We start from the raw sequence: 17,579 nt of genomic DNA on the forward strand, positions 1-17,579 counted from the left end.
AGATTCTGGTTCTTGAGTCGAGGTGGCATCAGCAAGGCTTCCAGAGTCATAAATATCAGTGAGGACATCTTTGCCGGGTTTAATTGCACATTGAGGGGCGGAAACGTCACCCACCACGAGTATATTCAGGTTGGGAAGAGTCCACTGTTTGGATTATTTTTAACTAACTGTACTGCTACAACGATCATATAATTCTACTTTTGTTATAATCATGCACTTTAACTTTGTTATCTCCTATATGCAATGCAATTTGCATAACCTTTGTCTTTGTGCATATATTCAGGTTGGGAAGGGTCGCGATGTTGGATTGAATCAGATATCAATGTTTGAGGCTAAGGTAGCGAGTGGGAACGGAGAGCAGGTTCTTAGCCGAGATGTGTACCGGCTTGGTCACAGGCTTGATTTCTTCAGAATGTTATCCTTTTTCTACACAACGGTCGGGTTTTTCTTCAACACGATGATGGTCATTCTTACTGTGTACGCTTTCCTCTGGGGGCGGGTTTATTTGGCTCTCAGCGGGGTTGAGAAGTCTGCTCTAGCAGACAGTACAGACACCAACGCCGCACTTGGGGTGATCTTGAACCAGCAGTTCATCGTTCAGCTCGGTCTGTTCACTGCCCTGCCAATGATTGTTGAATGGTCTCTCGAGGAGGGTTTCCTTCTGGCGATATGGAATTTCATTCGAATGCAGATTCAGCTTTCATCTGTCTTCTACACATTCTCGATGGGGACCAGAGCTCACTATTTCGGTCGAACTATTCTCCATGGTGGGGCAAAGTATAGAGCCACTGGACGTGGATTTGTTGTGGAGCACAAGGGATTTACTGAGAACTACCGACTGTATGCACGCAGTCACTTTGTGAAGGCCATCGAGCTTGGGCTGATCCTCGTAGTCTATGCTACACACAGTCCAGTAGCCAAAGACTCGTTGGTTTACATAGCCATGACTATCACCAGCTGGTTCCTGGTGATTTCATGGATAATGGCCCCATTTGTGTTCAACCCATCAGGATTTGACTGGCTGAAGACAGTCTACGACTTTGAAGACTTTATGAACTGGATCTGGTACCAAGGCAGAATCTCAACAAAATCTGAACAAAGCTGGGAAAAATGGTGGTATGAGGAACAGGACCACCTGAGGAACACTGGGATAGCAGGAACAATTGTGGAGATCATTTTGGACCTCCGGTTTTTCTTCTTCCAGTATGGGATTGTATACCAGCTCAAAATTGCAAGTGGATCCACTAGCCTTTTGGTCTACATGTATTCATGGCTCTACATCTTTGCCATATTTGGGTTCTTCCTGGTAATCCAGTACGCCCGGGACAAGTATTCTGCAAAAGCTCACATACGGTACAGACTTGTGCAGTTCCTCTTGATTGTGTTTGCCATAATGGTGATTGTTGCTTTGCTGGAGTTCACGCATTTCAGCTTCATCGATATCTTCACGAGTCTTCTTGCATTCATCCCAACCGGCTGGGGAATTCTGCTGATCGCACAGACTCAAAGGGGATGGCTGAAGAATTACAGGGTTCTCTGGAACGCTGTTGTCTCTGTTGCTCGCATGTATGACATATTGTTTGGGATACTCATAATGGTTCCAGTAGCGTTCTTGTCGTGGATGCCTGGATTCCAATCAATGCAAACGAGGATATTATTCAATGAAGCTTTTAGCAGAGGGCTTCGCATCATGCAGATTGTCACTGGGAAGAAATCAAAAGGCGATGTCTAAGGTTGAAAAAAGAAGAAGGTAAAGCTCCCTTTTGTTCTCAACAGTCTTATGTTATGATTGTTTAAATCTTGAATTCCACACTGATGCGGGCTTCGAAACTTGTGTAGGTCTCAAAGTAAATGGTTAGTTTTAAAGCTATTGGTATGCGGCGATGGAACCAGTTGGAGGTTAGCTTTCCTAAAACACGAAGTCAAGTTCAGTTTGGTGTAAAGAAAAACTCAGATGCTCGTTACTTATTCTTTATATATGTTGAAACAGGTCGTTGGAGAGAGGTTGAAGGAAGGAAATGGAAAGTTGGTTATTCTGTTAGATCATCGGTTTAGTGAGAGATATATTTATTATTGTCAGTGTGGTGTGGAGGGAACTCTGATTCTTGTATGGTTTTTGTCTAAAGGGTACAGCATTTGGTGTAGTGTAGGGCGTTTTGTGTATTTGTTCTCCTTCTCTCATTGTAGAGCTTTAGAGCATTTTTTAGTTTTAATTTAATTTTTGCTATCTAATGTCATCTTGCAGAGAGCTTTATCCACATTTGACACATTTTAGTTTCAGATTCGTCTTCGGCTTCGCCTTCTTATGCTAGGACATATTCTACTATACACTTTCGTCTATTATCTGTTTCTGTTTGTCATTTTCTGGGTTTTTTTTTTTTGGTTTCGTTTATTTTTAAGATTCAATCCAAAATCTAAATTAAAGGACCACAAAACCACGCTGTCGGTTTTGACTTTTCTATTTGGATCCTGATCTACTTGCTCCTTTGTCAATTGTCATAGAATGTTAAAAAAAACAGTGTGAATTGGGGAAACGAAAAAAGAAATTACAAATTGAGACACCAAATAAGCATCTAAAGGCACGTGTCAAGAAATAGTCGAGGGATGAACGTGTTTGTCTGCAAGATCTTTGATCTAACGAATTTGACAAATAATTTAATAAATAATTCAACTACTTCTTCTGGGCCATCAGCATCTATCTTCTGTGTCTCCTTTTGATCCTTATCATTGTAGTATGAGTCAATCACTCAGGAGAAGCTACTAGGTTTCTCTTGACATTTTAATTCGATTCGATCCAGATTTTTTTTTTAAAAAAAATTTCTCGCCGGAGAGAAAAGAAAATGGAAGACCCGTTGATTGGTAGAGATAGTCGTGGTGGTGGTGGTACGGATCGAGTTCGTCGATCAGAAGCTATCACCCATGGTACTCCGTTTCAGAAAGCTGCTGCACTCGTTGATCTGGTTCTCTTTTTTTTCTCTCTTACGCCCTACAATTTTGAATTCTTGAATTTTTCTAAATTGTTTCTATATACTGATCACATCGATTAGAGATTCTAATGTATTTATCACTTGAGTAGCTGAGAAGTCGAATTGTTTATTCTGAATGATTACTTCATAACTTAGCATCATTGTCTGGTTGAAATTGAGATATTTCTTGTTTTATTATGTCTGAAACGTTTTGTTGCTTCTTTTTTAGAGATGTTCTCTTTTTATCTTTTTGCTGATTTGGGAAACTTTTCGTCTTTTATGACAAAAACGATTTGTGTGGGTTGACTCTCTAATATGTGGTATATCATATATATAGGCTGAAGATGGTATTGGTCTTCCTGAGCAAATACTTGATCAGTCGAGTTTTGGGGAGTCTGCTAGGTATTACTTCATCTTCACACGCTTGGATCTGATCTGGTCACTCAACTATTTCGCTCTGCTTTTCCTCAACTTCTTTGAGGTTGGGACAAATCTTTGGCATATTCCAACCTTGCTTAAAAACTTAAGAAAATGACAACTTGAAAGTAATACTACTCTTGCCTGTATTGTTCTGCAGCAACCACTGTGGTGTGAAAAAAATCCTACTCCATCTTGCAAAGACAGAGATTACTATTACCTGGGGGAGTTACCGTACTTGACTAATGCAGAATCCATTATTTATGAGGTAAGTAGTGAACTTAAGTCTTGTTTGCCTTTGATTTCCGCTATAGATGCATTGGTTTAGTGCAGATGGGCTCGTGAGATACATATACATCCACTTTGTTTAAAACTTGAATTGCCTTGTATTTGGTTTCTTTAAATCCTGAGAAGGCTTAAGTTGTTATTCAAGACTAGTTTCTCTCGTTTGATTATTTGTTTGGAACTTTATATCAACACAGACGCCAAGATCCTTTCTCATTGTGCTGAATTTATAATATTTTGCGTTGTCCAAATAGGTGATTACCCTGGCTATACTCCTTGTTCATACTTTCTTCCCGATATCCTATGAAGGGTCCCGGATCTTTTGGACAAGTCGCCTGAATCTAGTGAAGGTATTTCCTTACTAGCTACTTCACAGTTTTGTGCTTCTTTTTTTTGTTTTTGATGAAAAGTGATCAGAAAGTAAGAAGAGTAATTCGTCTTCATCATGATTTCAGGTTGCTTGCGTGGTAGTTTTGTTTGCTGATGTGCTGGTTGACTTTCTATATCTGTCTCCGCTGGCTTTCAATTTTCTTCCTTTTAGAATCGCCCCATACGTGAGAGTTATCATATTCATCCTCAGCATAAGGTATTAGTAGATCTCTTCTTCTTTCTTATTATCAACTACATCTACATGGATTATATGTCTTTATATCTCTATAGACAGAGTCACAGAGAATGCGTAGATCATCTTATGCATGATAAATGAAGACGTGTGATTGTTTCACCTACTTTTCCTCCTATTAAATCCACTCAATACTGCCGTCATCACATTCCCTAAAGTTACGATTCTTTAAATTCTGTACAGGGAACTTCGACACACCCTTGTCCTTCTGTCTGGAATGCTTGGCACATACTTGAATATCTTGGTCAGTGGCCTTCCCAATCATTTTTGACTCATATTGATTCTCATGTTATGTTATAACTCTTTGAATATTTGCACAGGCTCTATGGATGTTGTTCCTACTATTTGCTAGTTGGATTGCTTTTGTTATGTTTGAGGACACACAGCAGGGCCTCACGGTCTTTACTTCTTACGGTGCAACTCTTTATCAGATGTTTATTTTGTTCACAACATCCAACAATCCTGATGTCTGGATTCCTGCATACAAGTATGTATTTGGTGAAACCCCATTTGTGTCTCAGTTTGCTTGTATTGAGTTGCATCCAGTAATTTAGTGACTAATTTGTTCCGTCTTGTAAGGTCTTCTCGCTGGTCTGCGGTGTTCTTCGTGCTCTACGTGCTAATTGGTGTCTACTTCGTCACAAACTTGATTCTTGCCGTCATTTATGACAGTTTCAAAGAACAGGTGGATTGATACTTAATGTTTTTATGGTTCTTATGTCAACATTTAGAGCAAAAGCATTAACATATTTCGACACCATGTGTCATATCATATGTAATCCTTTTGCAGCTCGCAAAACAAGTATCTGGAATGGATCAAATGAAGAAAAGAATGCTGGAGAAAGCCTTTGGTCTTATAGACTCAGATGTAAGTCCATCCACGCATAAGGATTACATTTACTCCTAGAGATATGCGGGGAAGTTCCCCTTGGGAAAAAATCTTCATGAAAGGAGAGTCTTGTTAACCACTTTGCTGAGCATATATATTCTTCGTTCTTTATGTCGTGTTTTAACAGAAAAACGGGGAGATTGATAAGGACCAATGCATTAAGCTCTTTGAACAGTTGACTAATTACAGGTATGTTGCTATGACCTTTCGTATTTAATTGTATCTTTCCTATGTATCGAAAAAGGATATGGTTTTTATATACTTGTTCTTGGTTTCTTCCCTTTTATTCTTTTAACTTGTAGACCTGATATGCATTCCTTTGTCCTTTTAGGACTTTGCCGAAGATATCAAAAGAAGAATTCGGATTGATATTTGATGAGCTTGATGATACTCGTGACTTTAAGGTAGAGATCTGCGAAGGAGGTGGCACATATGATCAGGGATAGACCTTAAGATTACTATTCACATACACTTTTTGATGAATAACAGATTCTTTTCCCCTGTTTCCTTTTGAGCAGATAAACAAGGATGAGTTTGCTGACCTTTGCCAGGCCATTGCTCTAAGATTCCAAAAGGAGGAAGTAGTAAGTCCACATATACTTTATTTTTCTTCTGTCAAAATTTACTTACCTCCACTATATTTTTGCATAAGCGACCCTTTGTGTTTTCATTGCAGCCATCTCTTTTCGAAAACTTTCCGCAAGTTTACCATTCGGCCTTATCACAACAATTGAGAGCCCTTGTTCGAAGCCCCAACTTTGGCTACGCTATTTCTTTCATCCTCATTCTCAATTTAATTGCTGTCGTTGTTGAAACAACGGTATATCATGTTCCCATAAGTGTAATTCTTTGACACGTAATTCCTAATTCGTTTATAAGCCATAACATATTTTGGTATGCAGCTTGATATCGAAGAAAGCTCGGCTCAGAAGCCATGGCAGGTTGCCGAGTTTGTCTTTGGTAAGAACTTGAATAGGTTTCCACTACCTTCTCTGCATTTTTCTTTTATTTCCTGTGTTATAACAGTGAGTAAAGTAGTTTTTTTGGATTAATATTAGATTATAATGGCCAACTTTTATCGACCACCCTTTCAGGAGTTAAGTTTTTTTCTTATAAATGTTTTCACAGGTTGGATATATGTGTTGGAGATGGCTCTGAAGATCTATACATATGGATTTGAGAATTACTGGAGGGAGGGTGCAAACCGATTTGATTTTCTAGTCACATGGGTCATAGGTGACCTCTTGAAGCAGCAATTTCATCTTGTTTTACTGAGTGATTGATTTGGCTATGCTATAATTGATAATCTTTGTATCCGCAGTTATTGGGGAAACTGCTACCTTCATAACTCCAGACGAGAACACTTTCTTCTCAAACGGAGAATGGTGAGGAATAACTATGACAATATTTGTTACAAGGGTTTTGTTTTGTACAAGTCTGACTCTGGTTCTCTTCTGTCATTGATAGGATCCGGTACCTTCTCCTTGCAAGAATGTTAAGACTGATAAGGCTTCTTATGCACGTCCAGCGGTACCGAGCATTTATTGCGACATTCATAACCCTTGTTCCAAGTTTGATGCCATATCTGGGGACCATCTTCTGCGTGCTGTGTATCTACTGCTCTGTTGGCGTACAGGTAAATCAGACTACTCTGAATAATCCATGCTTACATATGTTGAAGCCGTGGTCTTTCTCTTCGTTTTTGCTTATACTAAGCCTCTTATAGCTTCATCTGAAAGTGTTAGGAACCAGTGAACAGCTAACTTTCATGTGTTTTCTCTGTCTTCTCTCGGCTTTGATTCCCATACCAGATATAAAACTTTCTTCATTTCATTTATATATAGTTGTTTGGGGGGCTTGTGAATGCTGGGAACAAGCAGCTCTTCAAAACCGAAATGGCTGAGGAAGAGTATCCTTTTTGACTTCAAAACCGAAATGACTTTATGAACACCACAATAGATAGCTGACTTTATGAACAACATAGTCTTACTTAGTAGACCTGTTCTGTTCCTGTGGTTGCTAGTGAGTATATATTGTTATGAGAGAAACATTTCCCGTATATGATCATTTCTTGACTGGAAAAACTCAGCTATCTATTGTTCAACTTCAACGACTATCCCAATGGAATGGTCACACTCTTCAATCTGCTAGTTATGGGTAACTGGCAAGTATGGATGGAGGTAATTTCACTCTTCTGTTAGACCCAGTTTTAGACTCATTATAATGTCCAAAAAGAAGCATCGCAATCACAATGGTGCAATAGTTTAAACTACTCTTAATGTTGTTTTCTTCAGAGCTACAAAGATTTGACGGGGACGTGGTGGAGCATAACGTATTTCGTCAGTTTCTACGTCATCACTATTTTACTTCTGCTGAATTTGGTGAGTTTCACTGACACCATTGCCTACGATCTCAACCAACCAGAGGCCGTGATTGTTGTAATTGATTGATTATGCGTGTTTGTTTCAGGTTGTTGCCTTTGTCTTGGAGGCGTTCTTTGCTGAGCTGGATCTTGAGGAAGAAGAAAAATGTCAAGGACAGGTTAGTTATCGTCTTTCACTTGCCAAAAAGGTTACAACACAGAAATGAACAGATGTTCCAGATATTGCAAAAGTAAAGAGCCTTTTGATACGTGTTTAATCCGCAATGTTTCTCTAATCCCGTTATATTGTATGGTTGCAGGATTCTCAAGAAAGAAGAAACCGGCGTCGATCTGCAGGGTAAGTAGAGAGATCAAATCTTAGGTTGTTAATATTCACAGTAGACTCAAAAATTCTGAATCTTTGTTTTTGTTGTTAAATTGTTATAAAGGTCGAAGTCCCGGAGTCAAAGAGTTGATACACTTCTTCATCACATGTTGGGTGATGAACTCAGCAAACCAGAGTGTTCTACTTCTGCTGACACATAATAAAAAAATTAAAAGCTCCTAAAAAAGATTATTTACTTTTCTTTTGGATTCTTCTATATGAAGAGATCAATATAATCTAGAAGGTGACTACATTTTTTCTTCCTTTGGTTGAATATTTAAATATTTAACGATTGTGTTATACGATTTTTTTGGCTTTTCCTTCTTTTGCTACTACGTAGTAGCCCGTAGTGTTTGTAATGAATTACATAATGAAGAAACATATCAGACCCTTTTTTTTTTTTTTGACGCAACCTGACTGTTCACATTAGCTGATCAAACAACAGATAATCATTGATAAAGAGTGAGTAATGGCAAAATTCATCAAAATCTACCTGTAAATGCCATATCTACAGAGAGCTTTTTCATTTGTGGGCATCCTAAACTTTAAACGGTGATTGCAAATGTCGAAATGAGCTCTAAGAAAGTAAGCGATCAAGCTCATCAAACCCATCATCTTCATCATGTCCCACATCTTTCAATAGTTTCTGTGTCCTAGTAAGACCATCAAGCTTGGTTTGTTCATATAATGAAATTCTTTGTGCATCCCATTCCTCTTTCAATCTCTCCACTTTCTCTCCCATCAACTCTTTCTCTTGTGATATGTGCTTTATATCTTCAATCTCCACTATTTTTCCTGCTCCTTTGATTGCACGCTTCTTGGCCTCTGCATAATCTAAAGACCTTTTATGTAGGGAACTCAGATCAACTTCGTTACCCATATCCAAATGAATAAATTGCTCGATCTCGGTTTCAGAGAGTAATTTATCACAGGCAAACCGCACTCGTGCCTTCTGTACTTCTGTTAATTGACTATTAAGTTTCTTGGTTGCAGAATCTTCTTCACCCACAGCTCCATATATAAACATGTTCCTATCAAGCATTTGTTTTGCCACAGCAGCAGCTATCTCTACACCTTTATCTTTTGCCTCGACTACAAGATCCCTAAATTTCCCAAGCTCTTGAAGTGAGATATAAACTCTCAACTTGGGTTTAAAAGGTTGGATCTCATAAAGGCAATAGAGACAATAAAGACCTCCAAGTCTCCGTGAAAAAGAATCAATACTAACCATGTGACCAATGGTATGCGCATATAACGACTGCATGAAAAAGGCTAAGTTGCTGGTAGGACTAGCTTCATATATATAAGAAAACTTTCGGGATAGCCACACGCTCTTCATATCAGCAAACGTTGTCAAATCACACTCCACAAACTCGCCTATGAGCTCATCTATATCTCTCTTGAACGGAGAAAGATTCATCCCTGAGTGAAGAGACAGAAGAAACCCTAATTCGTCGGTGCGGTGCACTATCAGACCCTTTTTGTAATGTTTATTTGCTCTGAGAGGGGGTTATTGGTTCTATGATTTTAATGGATTTGGAAATCCAGACAAAAATCATGTGTTATTTAATCATTAATTTTAAAATACTTATCAAAATGATGTGTTATTGGTTCCATGATTTACAAATACTTGTTGAAATCCCATGTTATTCATTCAATGATTTGTTTTTGGATTTCAAAATCCACATTATGTTTTAAATGGATTTGAATGGATTTGAAAGTGTAAAATAGAAGGATTCAAATCCAAGGATAAAACATGTTATTTCAAAATTCATGTATTTTGATTTCTAGAATTTACAATTCCATATGGATTTATAAATTACCTCTCCAATAACACCCCTGACTTTGATATATATTTTTTTTCTTTTATTTATTTCTTCAAGGCCGACTTTATAAATAAGTAAATAACCCAAATTACTAATACTGCTGTAGCTAGGGGTGTCAAACGGGCATGCCCGCGCCCAAATGGACCGACCGTGATGGGCCCGTCTTTTCAGTGAACCGTCGCGGACAGGTCCGCCGCGGGCGGGGGCGACGTATCAGTGCCCATGTCCGCTCCGCCTATCTTTGCGGACTAACGGCATGCCCGCGGGCTTTGACATCTCTACTAACGAGTAACGAAAAACAGAGGGAAGATTTCAGAGAAACAGAACTTATTCGTTCTAAATGTATAGCAACAAAACATCATATAATGGGGGAGGCGAATCCTATATCTTGGCCAAGAGATCAGCAGCGGCAGCGGCAGCTTTGTTGAATGGCTTTCAAGGAATGAGTCGCATCAAATATCATCTACGTAAAGAAATCCAAATTTGAAATTTAGGTAACCAACGTGGATCAAGCTACAAGTAAATTAGTCATATAATAAGAAATAATTGGAAACCTGAACAAGTTATTAGCACTTGTTTGAGTTCTTCCGGCGCAAAGCTCAAGTATGTAAAGTGCACAGAAGCCACCAAAACTCTGCAGAAGATAAACGATAAAGAAGAAATCAAATGACAAGAACTGAATTAGAGTGACTAATAGACAATACAGAGACCATAAATTGGAACCTTAGCCATTGAGTTCGATCTGCAAGCAGACTGCTTGAGTCCACCAGTCAATAGAACAATCATCTCGGCTCCTTGAGTTATGTGTATCTTCCATGGCCACCAACAGTCTTTTATTTCACCCAAATCCATAGCTCTCGTCTCAGCTACTCAGAACATCACAAAGAAGACAAGATCAAAGCCTGTATGAACTGTCTGAGGAGACCGCAGTGTCTAGAGGGCTTAGCCCGAAAACTCCCACGCAAAAGTCTCTAACATATTTAGCATATGCTTCCTGCATTTTCTCACCCCAAACAAAGTATCAGTAAGTACAAATCTTTAGTTTGCAGAACGAGTTCTTCTGTTCTTCTAGGATAAGATTCCCGATCATATATATACACCAAGCATAAGTAAAGAAAGATCTAAAAGAGAAAGAACTTACTACTAAATCACCACCATTCTTGTTAGCTTCCACAAGTGGTACACATAGTTTATCTGGGTTTCCGTATTGGATCTGCCAAAATCTTGAAGATAAACATCTAAAACTAGAAAGAAAAATAAAAATCATAGAAATATGTAATGAACTTGCTTACCGCCATAACTTGTGCATCCGCTATCAAGTATAAGGAATCAGCATCCACATCAAGCTGCAGATTTTAAAAAATTAAATCAGATTGGTGACAAACTTGGATTAAATGAGTCATAAACAAGTCACTATAAGCCAGCTAATCAAAGCTCAATCAAAAGATATGTGAGCAAACCATCATCGGTATCAAGGAATCAAGAACCATATCTGATATTACCTATGAGACGAACTGAGACTGAGACTTAAGAACCAAACACATATTGAGAAGCAGCACTGAGACTTAAATTCACAATTTCTATAACTCTTGCTAGTACAACTTGAAATCATCTGACCATAAAAATTAGTTGTAAATCTCTAATTACCTTGTTAGTTTTAGAAATTGAGAAGACATGGTAAGTGGGACTGTCAAGAACAGAAGAAGAAGAACATGATTACCCGATGTTACATTGGTAGAGAAGTCAAGAAGAAGATGAAATCATCTGACCATAAAAATCAGTTGTAAATCTCTACCGATGGGCGATGGAACATCCATCATCTTCTTCTGTTCTTCGTCATCGTTTCCACATATCGATGGACCATCGGGTAATCCGCAGACCCGCAATCCGCGATGGGCATGCCCGCTTGAATCCGCCGACCAAACGGGTCCTGCCCGCGATGCCCGCAAAATTTTGGGCTTCAATGAATAAGCCCATGCCCGCTCCGCTTGGCCTCTTATTGGGCTATGCCCGCGGGCATCTGGCCCGTTTGACACCCCTAGCTGTAGCTAACAAATAACCCAAATTGCGAAATCTAGGGTTTCTCTTTTATTCCAGTCATGGCTTCGGGTTCGGGATCAAGCAAGACAGAGGCCGAGACGGTGCAACTCGCTTCCACGGTGGCGGAGACCGTAGAGACAACCACTGGAGAATCCTCCGGCGCTTCCTCTATGAGCAAGGACATATCCGACTCTGACGACAATGAAAGCTCTGCTGCTGATAGCGACGGAGATTCAACAAGCGAGGATCTTCCAGTATGGTTAGTGGATGGTTTTGGAGAATACACTTCACCAGATTCGGACTCTTATACGGACGAAGAAGAGGAGCGTAAAGCCCGTCTTTATCGACGGAACCTCAGCTTTAGCGATGTTCGTATACATACATACATGATTCGAAAATTTTAATATAGTAAAAAAAAAAAATCAAATGATATTTAATTAATTTATGGTGAAATCTGTTTTTGGAGGTTTTAGGGCTTTCTGGTGGAGGAAGGGACTGGTCCTCCAGCTAACCGATGGTGTGGTGGTATAGGTGCAATCAAACTTAAATCACTGGACGATGAACATTCTCCGGTTGAAGGGAGGACACAGCTTCAATACGCACAAGACATGGCCAGATTGTCTCTTCGCAAATACAATGCCTTAAACGTAATGAAATTTTTTTGACATTTGTTTTATTGATTTAAGAGATGCATGTGTGAACTGGTGGCTATACATCAATTGATTGTTTTTGTGTCTTTTGGGGTGTGTTTTTTTCTTTCAGGAAACCGATGTGAAATTGGATCATGTTGTAAGAATGACAGGGTCTTCTCCTGGTTCGTGGACTGCTTCGTATATCAGTTTCATGGCGAAAGAGTCTGACGAGGATGATACTCTTGTAGAGTATCAAGCCAAGGTTGCCAAGAAGAAATCAGAACGCAAGACTTATCCTATCTTTTGCAGGCCAAGTCCCAAGCTAGATCCAGATATGTAGTCTAAAATGTCTTTTCTTAATAGCTTCTGGTTTTGGATTTCTTCAAACGGATCTTGGTCCAAGCATTGAATAGTTGTTTTAGTGCTTAGCTAGACATAAGATTAATAAATTAAAGATTTTACAGATATGTTTTCCACAACTTGAGTAAGAATAAGAATATGAATTTAAAAGAGAATACTACAAGAGTAAAATATGGGTGAATAGATGTTCCTTACTCAACTCAGAACAAGGACAATCCCTGCTGACACGATCTGCCAAAGATGTTGCCTAGAAGAAGAAACCTTAACCATATGATCTTAAACTTGTCCTTTCGAGCAGGCGGTTTGGCGTTTGGTGCAAACAAATATTGGATGCATGCATTTATTCTTTTCGGATTATTATTGATCGAATAAATAAGTATGCTCCTCTCAACCTGCGAGAAAATCAGTATATGGAAATCAAATAATGATTTTCTCTTTAAGATTAATCGTAGTCCAGATTGTGAAGCAAGAAAGGGAGGGAATAAAAGCAACCTAGCCTCAAAACCAGAATGAGAGAACCAATTAAAAATTACCTCGAGTTCCAACAAGGGACCGAAGCAGACAATGGATCCCTCCTCCTCATGCTGGTTGGCTAAAATAAATGTAAGTTCTATAGTGGCTTTGTTCAAGGGAGAACACATCATATCATTCGGGACTACTTTAAACAAGTTCTTCTCTCTGGATGTGCGAAACTCACTTCAATCTTCAAGATCATATCTCGTTTTAAGGAGATAATCTAGAGTTTGTGATACTGATCAATTATGGGGATGACCATCACATGATAGATACTCTACTTTATGACTCGTTAGGGTATAATTATTTATTATGTCTATTAAGCAAATTTTTCTTTTTTGTAGTATGCATGAGGTCTTCTACTTTGTTCTTTAAAAAAAAAAAAGACAAAATCATATCATGTATTGTTTAGATTTTTGTGGTGAATTAATTAAGTTTTTGTGGAGAAAGGGAAAGAAAATCTGTGGGAATAATAATCTAACTTTTTTTTTTTTTACTTTGTAATTCACATTATAGTATTGGTTTTCAAGGCTTTGGCATAGGAGATGATGGCCCAATAATCTAACTTTTTTTTTTTTTTACTTTGTAATTCACATTAATGCATTATAGGCCCAACACATTTTGAAGATCCAATTGAAAATTGACGTTTTTCTCTTGTCTCAAAGTTTCAATCTTGTTTCAGTTTCGGGAACATTATTAACTTCGGCTGAGCAGACATTTTTGTGAAATTACAAAGAAGAAGAAGAAGAATTGAAGACAGAACAATGGAAGGGGAAGGAGAAGAAGACGAAGAAGATTTCTCTTTCGGATCGCTGCTCATCGGGACGAAACGGCTAAGGTAAGAAAGTTATAAACTTTTAGGGTTTACTTCACATATGCAAACTGATTGGTTCCTGTATATCAGACCAGAACCGTTGGAAACCGAATTCCAACCCAAATTAATTATACTATGGAATACTCTACCACTATTATTGTGGAGTTGACGAATCCAATGTCGTTGTTTTTGAATTTCAGGGAAATTGTGATGGATGATGAGGAAGAAGATGGACCAGCTATTGGAAAAAAGCCCAGACAAATTAAACAGCCAAACCCTCTAAATGAACCAAAAAGGGAGCGTGAAGCCAGACTGAAACAGGAACAAGACCAAGCCCAGGGAGAACCAGCGGAGCAAGAACTTCCCCAACAAGGACAAGGCCAACCAGTTGGATCTGAAAGCAAAATACCAGTACTTTTTGTCAATAGACTTGCAAACTAATCAAATTTCACTAAGTTTTCGTTATTAGATCGACATTATCATTTCTGAGATTAACTCTCTTTTTATTTGTATGGGGTAGCCCTTTGGTGATGGTAGCCGCATTTTAAGAGATTATACACCAACAGGGCTTTTCGGTGATGCTATTAATCAGCATGAAGGTATTTTTTCTTACAGTTTCATACTTTGAACTAGCCCTACAAGTTCTGGTAAACCGAACCAAACCCAGCTGGTCAATTCGGTTTTTCGGGTTGATTTTGGTTACCAAAATTAACCATATAAAATATCGGATAGGTTCACTTCGGTTTATTTCAGTGATTGGAACTCCACCGAATTGAACTGTTCTTTTTGGGTATTTTCCTGTTAAAACTGGCTTCTTTTTAGGTTATGATGATGAATTGTAAAGTTCAAGATAAATAACTAAATACTATTGGTTTAGAAGTTATAGAAAATTGAAATTTATAAAAAAAACAAGAATTTTATAGTCAAGTTTTAATAAGATTTTTAATGTGTGAAAAAATTAAAATTATGATAAATTAGAAACCTAGGGAGTATAGTTGACTTAATTTATAATTATAATTGTTTTTTATTGTTTCTGTAGACACTTGTTGTTCAGTGGTTATTACACGACTTTTACAAGCTTCTTACAACAAGGATAAACCCCTCGCCGAACACCGCATCTTATCATACCGTGATTTAGCTGAGTACATCAAAGGAAGAAACCAAAATGATAAGTATGCATTTAGAAATCTAAACATACCGATCAAATACATTAGAGATGTTGGACTTCATAAAGATGTAAGTGAGTTTTATACATATGTTCTTTTAATTCCTAATATATACATCTATCTATAATTACTTAAAAACTTTTTGTGTAGAACAAAATATCAGGACCAGGAGTGAAGGGCGTGAAAACTAAAGGCGACTTTGAGTTTAAAATAGATGCTACTAAAGATTTTATCTATGATAAGTTTGCCACATTTCCATTGGGAATTGTTGTTGAGGCGGATCCTGAACTATTTAGTATTGAAATGGGGGTAAGTAAAAACTGATTTTGTTTTAACATGAAAATAAAATTGATATAAAATTTGACATTTTAATTATTTTTGTAGGACATCTTTAATGTACCAGCTCGTCCAGGTGGAATATTGGAAGAACATGCTTTTCTGGTCCTAGCTGAAGGTGTGACAAGAAGTGGATTACAATTTTTGGTGGTCCAAAATTCATGGGGAACAAGTTTTGCCAACAATGGCTATTTCAGGATAACACTACCAGACGATGGGAAGTTTAAAATCTTTTGGCCACTTTGAGAGTTTGAAGATAATTGATTTTGAACAATACTGTTATTGTCGTAGTTGTTTGTTTCTGTTTCCGTCAAAAGGTTGGATGGATTAGAACAAGATTAATGTTCATCGGATGATTAATATGTTACATAGGATAGCAGCATCATTTAACTAGTAGTAAAACAAGGAGATGCCTTTTATTTTTAAAAGAAACAAAAAAAAAAAAAAAAGATGGTTAACGTCTTTCAGAAACTACGTTGATTTACTCCCTCAAATATGGCAGTAATGAACACAAGTTTTAGACTAACAAACTGAAACCAAAGCAACTGAAGCACCACTAAACCTACAAGGACGGCTTCATACAGATGTAAGTGACTTTGAGAGTTTGAAGATTATTGATTTTGAACAATACACACTGTTATTGTTGTTGTTGTAGTTGTTTGTTTTTGTTTCCGTCAAATGGTTGCATAGAGTGAATGACAATCTTCTTCCAAAAATCTTTGGGTGGATTACAACAAAATTACAGGTCATCGGTTGATTAATATGATATATAGCAGCGTCATTGAACCAGTAGTAAAACTAGTAGATGCCTTTTGTTTTTAACGGAAACAAAACAAAAAGAGATGGTTAACGTCTTTGAGAAACTACATTGCTCTATTCCCTCAAGTATGGCAGTAATGAACACAAGTTTTAGATAAACAAACTGAAACCAAAGCAACGGAAGCACCACTAAACCTAAAAGAAAAGAAATAGTGCTCTGAATAAATACTACCGAAGTGTCGACACATGATAGATAACAAAACAAAAACAGACGAAACTATTAAGACCACAAGTTAAAATGTTGCATCCACTAGATCATTAGAAACGAGATAATCTGACTTGTTATAACAGCGCCCTTTGCCAAGTCCATCCTTTTGAGTCCCCCCCAATCCTATCCTAGGTCACGCACAAAAAAAAAGAAAACCAATTCATGATTCTGAAATCATGCATGACCTGAATGCTTGGCCAAGACATATTGTTTTGTTTTTCCTTCTTCTTCATATCGTAATACATCTATATATGCATGACAAGCACCGTGTGATATTGCATAGCTTCCAAGGAAAAAAGCATCTATGAATGACATACTTCTCTAAACATGATTTGAGTCTAGACAGAGCAAAACAAAAGTTGGCTAAGAGAAGCCCATACCTTGATTGATTGAACAACTTTTGGTATCAAGGCATTGGCGTAGGAGCCGGTCTACAAAGGATGGGATGCCTCTTTCTGTCCAAAGTAACCATACACTTGGCTTGATACTCCACAAGAGGTCCATCAGGCTTCTCCCTGGCCATAAAGGTAATGTAGGACTTTGATCTAGGTCCTGGGCGATAATAACCTCTCACAACTTCAACGAACTCCACATTCGAATGCTAGAGAACCACAATAAACAAAAAAAAAAAAAAAATGTTAATGCCAGGCTTGGGGGCAGAACACTTATCAGGGTTAAAAATTCCCAAAAAACCACCCAACTTGTAAGAAGAGCTTGTAAATCCTGTCAACCTAACAATTGCTAACAAAAATAAGAGACTGAATCCTCATCAAAGCTCATCAGACCTTTATAGTTCTTCTTAAAGAATTGAAATTAGGAATTTAGATTTTAGTCTTCTTTGATTAACAACTAAGCTAAACCATCTATAAAACTAGTATGAAGACTGACAGATTTTTAAACAAAGAGAGAGAGAGAGAGAGAGAGAGAGAGAGAGAGAGA

The 17,579-nt window shown here is 37.9% G+C and overlaps 5 protein-coding genes, 1 long non-coding RNA gene and 1 pseudogene across 7 annotated transcripts in view; 4 read left to right on the forward strand and 3 right to left on the reverse strand.

Annotated features, from left to right (window-relative positions):
- LOC104747484 overlaps positions 1-2,311 on the forward strand; it is a 3,318-nt pseudogene extending 1,007 nt beyond the window's left edge.
- LOC104715432 (two pore calcium channel protein 1) lies at positions 2,646-8,316 on the forward strand. The gene is made up of 23 exons (XM_010432843.1): positions 2,646-2,960; positions 3,304-3,447; positions 3,544-3,651; positions 3,923-4,018; positions 4,124-4,254; positions 4,474-4,534; positions 4,611-4,777; positions 4,870-4,975; positions 5,081-5,158; positions 5,307-5,368; positions 5,511-5,583; positions 5,698-5,763; positions 5,856-5,999; positions 6,082-6,139; positions 6,308-6,415; positions 6,501-6,564; positions 6,647-6,815; positions 7,024-7,088; positions 7,269-7,359; positions 7,474-7,560; positions 7,649-7,720; positions 7,862-7,899; positions 7,991-8,316. Exons 1-23 carry the CDS (start codon positions 2,841-2,843, stop codon positions 8,085-8,087), a joined length of 2,205 nt encoding a protein of 734 aa, XP_010431145.1. The 5' UTR covers positions 2,646-2,840; the 3' UTR covers positions 8,088-8,316.
- LOC104715442 lies at positions 8,395-9,417 on the reverse strand. The gene has a single exon (XM_010432850.2). The coding sequence runs from the start codon at positions 9,344-9,346 to the stop codon at positions 8,504-8,506; it is 843 nt and encodes a 280-aa protein (XP_010431152.1). The 5' UTR covers positions 9,347-9,417; the 3' UTR covers positions 8,395-8,503.
- On the reverse strand, positions 9,760-11,614 carry LOC104715450. 2 transcript variants are annotated; one of them, XR_755927.2, is made up of 6 exons: positions 11,473-11,614; positions 11,045-11,098; positions 10,894-10,965; positions 10,476-10,746; positions 10,307-10,386; positions 9,760-10,215 (listed from the first exon to the last, which is right to left on the reverse strand). It is a non-coding gene; the product is annotated as an uncharacterized LOC104715450 (long non-coding RNA). The 2 variants fall into 2 exon arrangements; XR_755926.2 differs by having other exon boundaries at positions 11,400-11,614.
- Positions 11,852-12,852, forward strand: LOC104747490. The gene is made up of 3 exons (XM_010469131.2): positions 11,852-12,160; positions 12,266-12,439; positions 12,555-12,852. The coding sequence occupies exons 1-3, from the start codon at positions 11,852-11,854 to the stop codon at positions 12,762-12,764; spliced, it is 693 nt and encodes a 230-aa protein (XP_010467433.1). The 3' UTR covers positions 12,765-12,852.
- LOC104715458 lies at positions 13,983-16,014 on the forward strand. Its single transcript, XM_010432866.2, has 6 exons — positions 13,983-14,135; positions 14,312-14,522; positions 14,632-14,710; positions 15,151-15,347; positions 15,428-15,586; positions 15,662-16,014. The coding sequence occupies exons 1-6, from the start codon at positions 14,062-14,064 to the stop codon at positions 15,857-15,859; spliced, it is 918 nt and encodes a 305-aa protein (XP_010431168.1). The 5' UTR covers positions 13,983-14,061; the 3' UTR covers positions 15,860-16,014.
- LOC104715466 (glutamic acid-rich protein-like) overlaps positions 16,404-17,579 on the reverse strand; it is a gene marked incomplete in the record, with an annotated part of 2,139 nt that continues 963 nt past the window's right edge. Inside the window, 2 exon segments of the mRNA XM_019233709.1 lie at positions 16,404-16,763; positions 17,021-17,241. Of these exon segments, the coding sequence (XP_019089254.1) occupies positions 17,047-17,241 (195 nt within the window).

This window comes from Camelina sativa, chromosome 2 (genome assembly GCF_000633955.1).
Source record: "Camelina sativa cultivar DH55 chromosome 2, Cs, whole genome shotgun sequence".
Lineage (NCBI taxonomy): Eukaryota > Viridiplantae > Streptophyta > Magnoliopsida > Brassicales > Brassicaceae > Camelina > Camelina sativa.

Coding starts and splice junctions, on each gene's coding strand:
- LOC104715442 (XM_010432850.2), bottom strand. CDS start 9,346: ATGAATCTTTCTCCGTTCAAGAGAGATATAGATGAGCTCATAGGCGAG.
- LOC104715432 (XM_010432843.1), top strand. CDS start 2,841: ATGGAAGACCCGTTGATTGGTAGAGATAGTCGTGGTGGTGGTGGTACG. Junction 2,961..3,303: donor CTGCTGCACTCGTTGATCTG/GTTCTCTTTTTT, acceptor TCATATATATAG/GCTGAAGATGGTATTGGTCT. Junction 7,900..7,990: donor AACCGGCGTCGATCTGCAGG/GTAAGTAGAGAG, acceptor ATTGTTATAAAG/GTCGAAGTCCCGGAGTCAAA.
- LOC104715458 (XM_010432866.2), top strand. CDS start 14,062: ATGGAAGGGGAAGGAGAAGAAGACGAAGAAGATTTCTCTTTCGGATCG. Junction 14,136..14,311: donor ATCGGGACGAAACGGCTAAG/GTAAGAAAGTTA, acceptor TTTGAATTTCAG/GGAAATTGTGATGGATGATG. Junction 15,348..15,427: donor ATGTTGGACTTCATAAAGAT/GTAAGTGAGTTT, acceptor CTTTTTGTGTAG/AACAAAATATCAGGACCAGG.
- LOC104747490 (XM_010469131.2), top strand. CDS start 11,852: ATGGCTTCGGGTTCGGGATCAAGCAAGACAGAGGCCGAGACGGTGCAA. Junction 12,161..12,265: donor GGAACCTCAGCTTTAGCGAT/GTTCGTATACAT, acceptor TGGAGGTTTTAG/GGCTTTCTGGTGGAGGAAGG. Junction 12,440..12,554: donor GCAAATACAATGCCTTAAAC/GTAATGAAATTT, acceptor TTTTTCTTTCAG/GAAACCGATGTGAAATTGGA.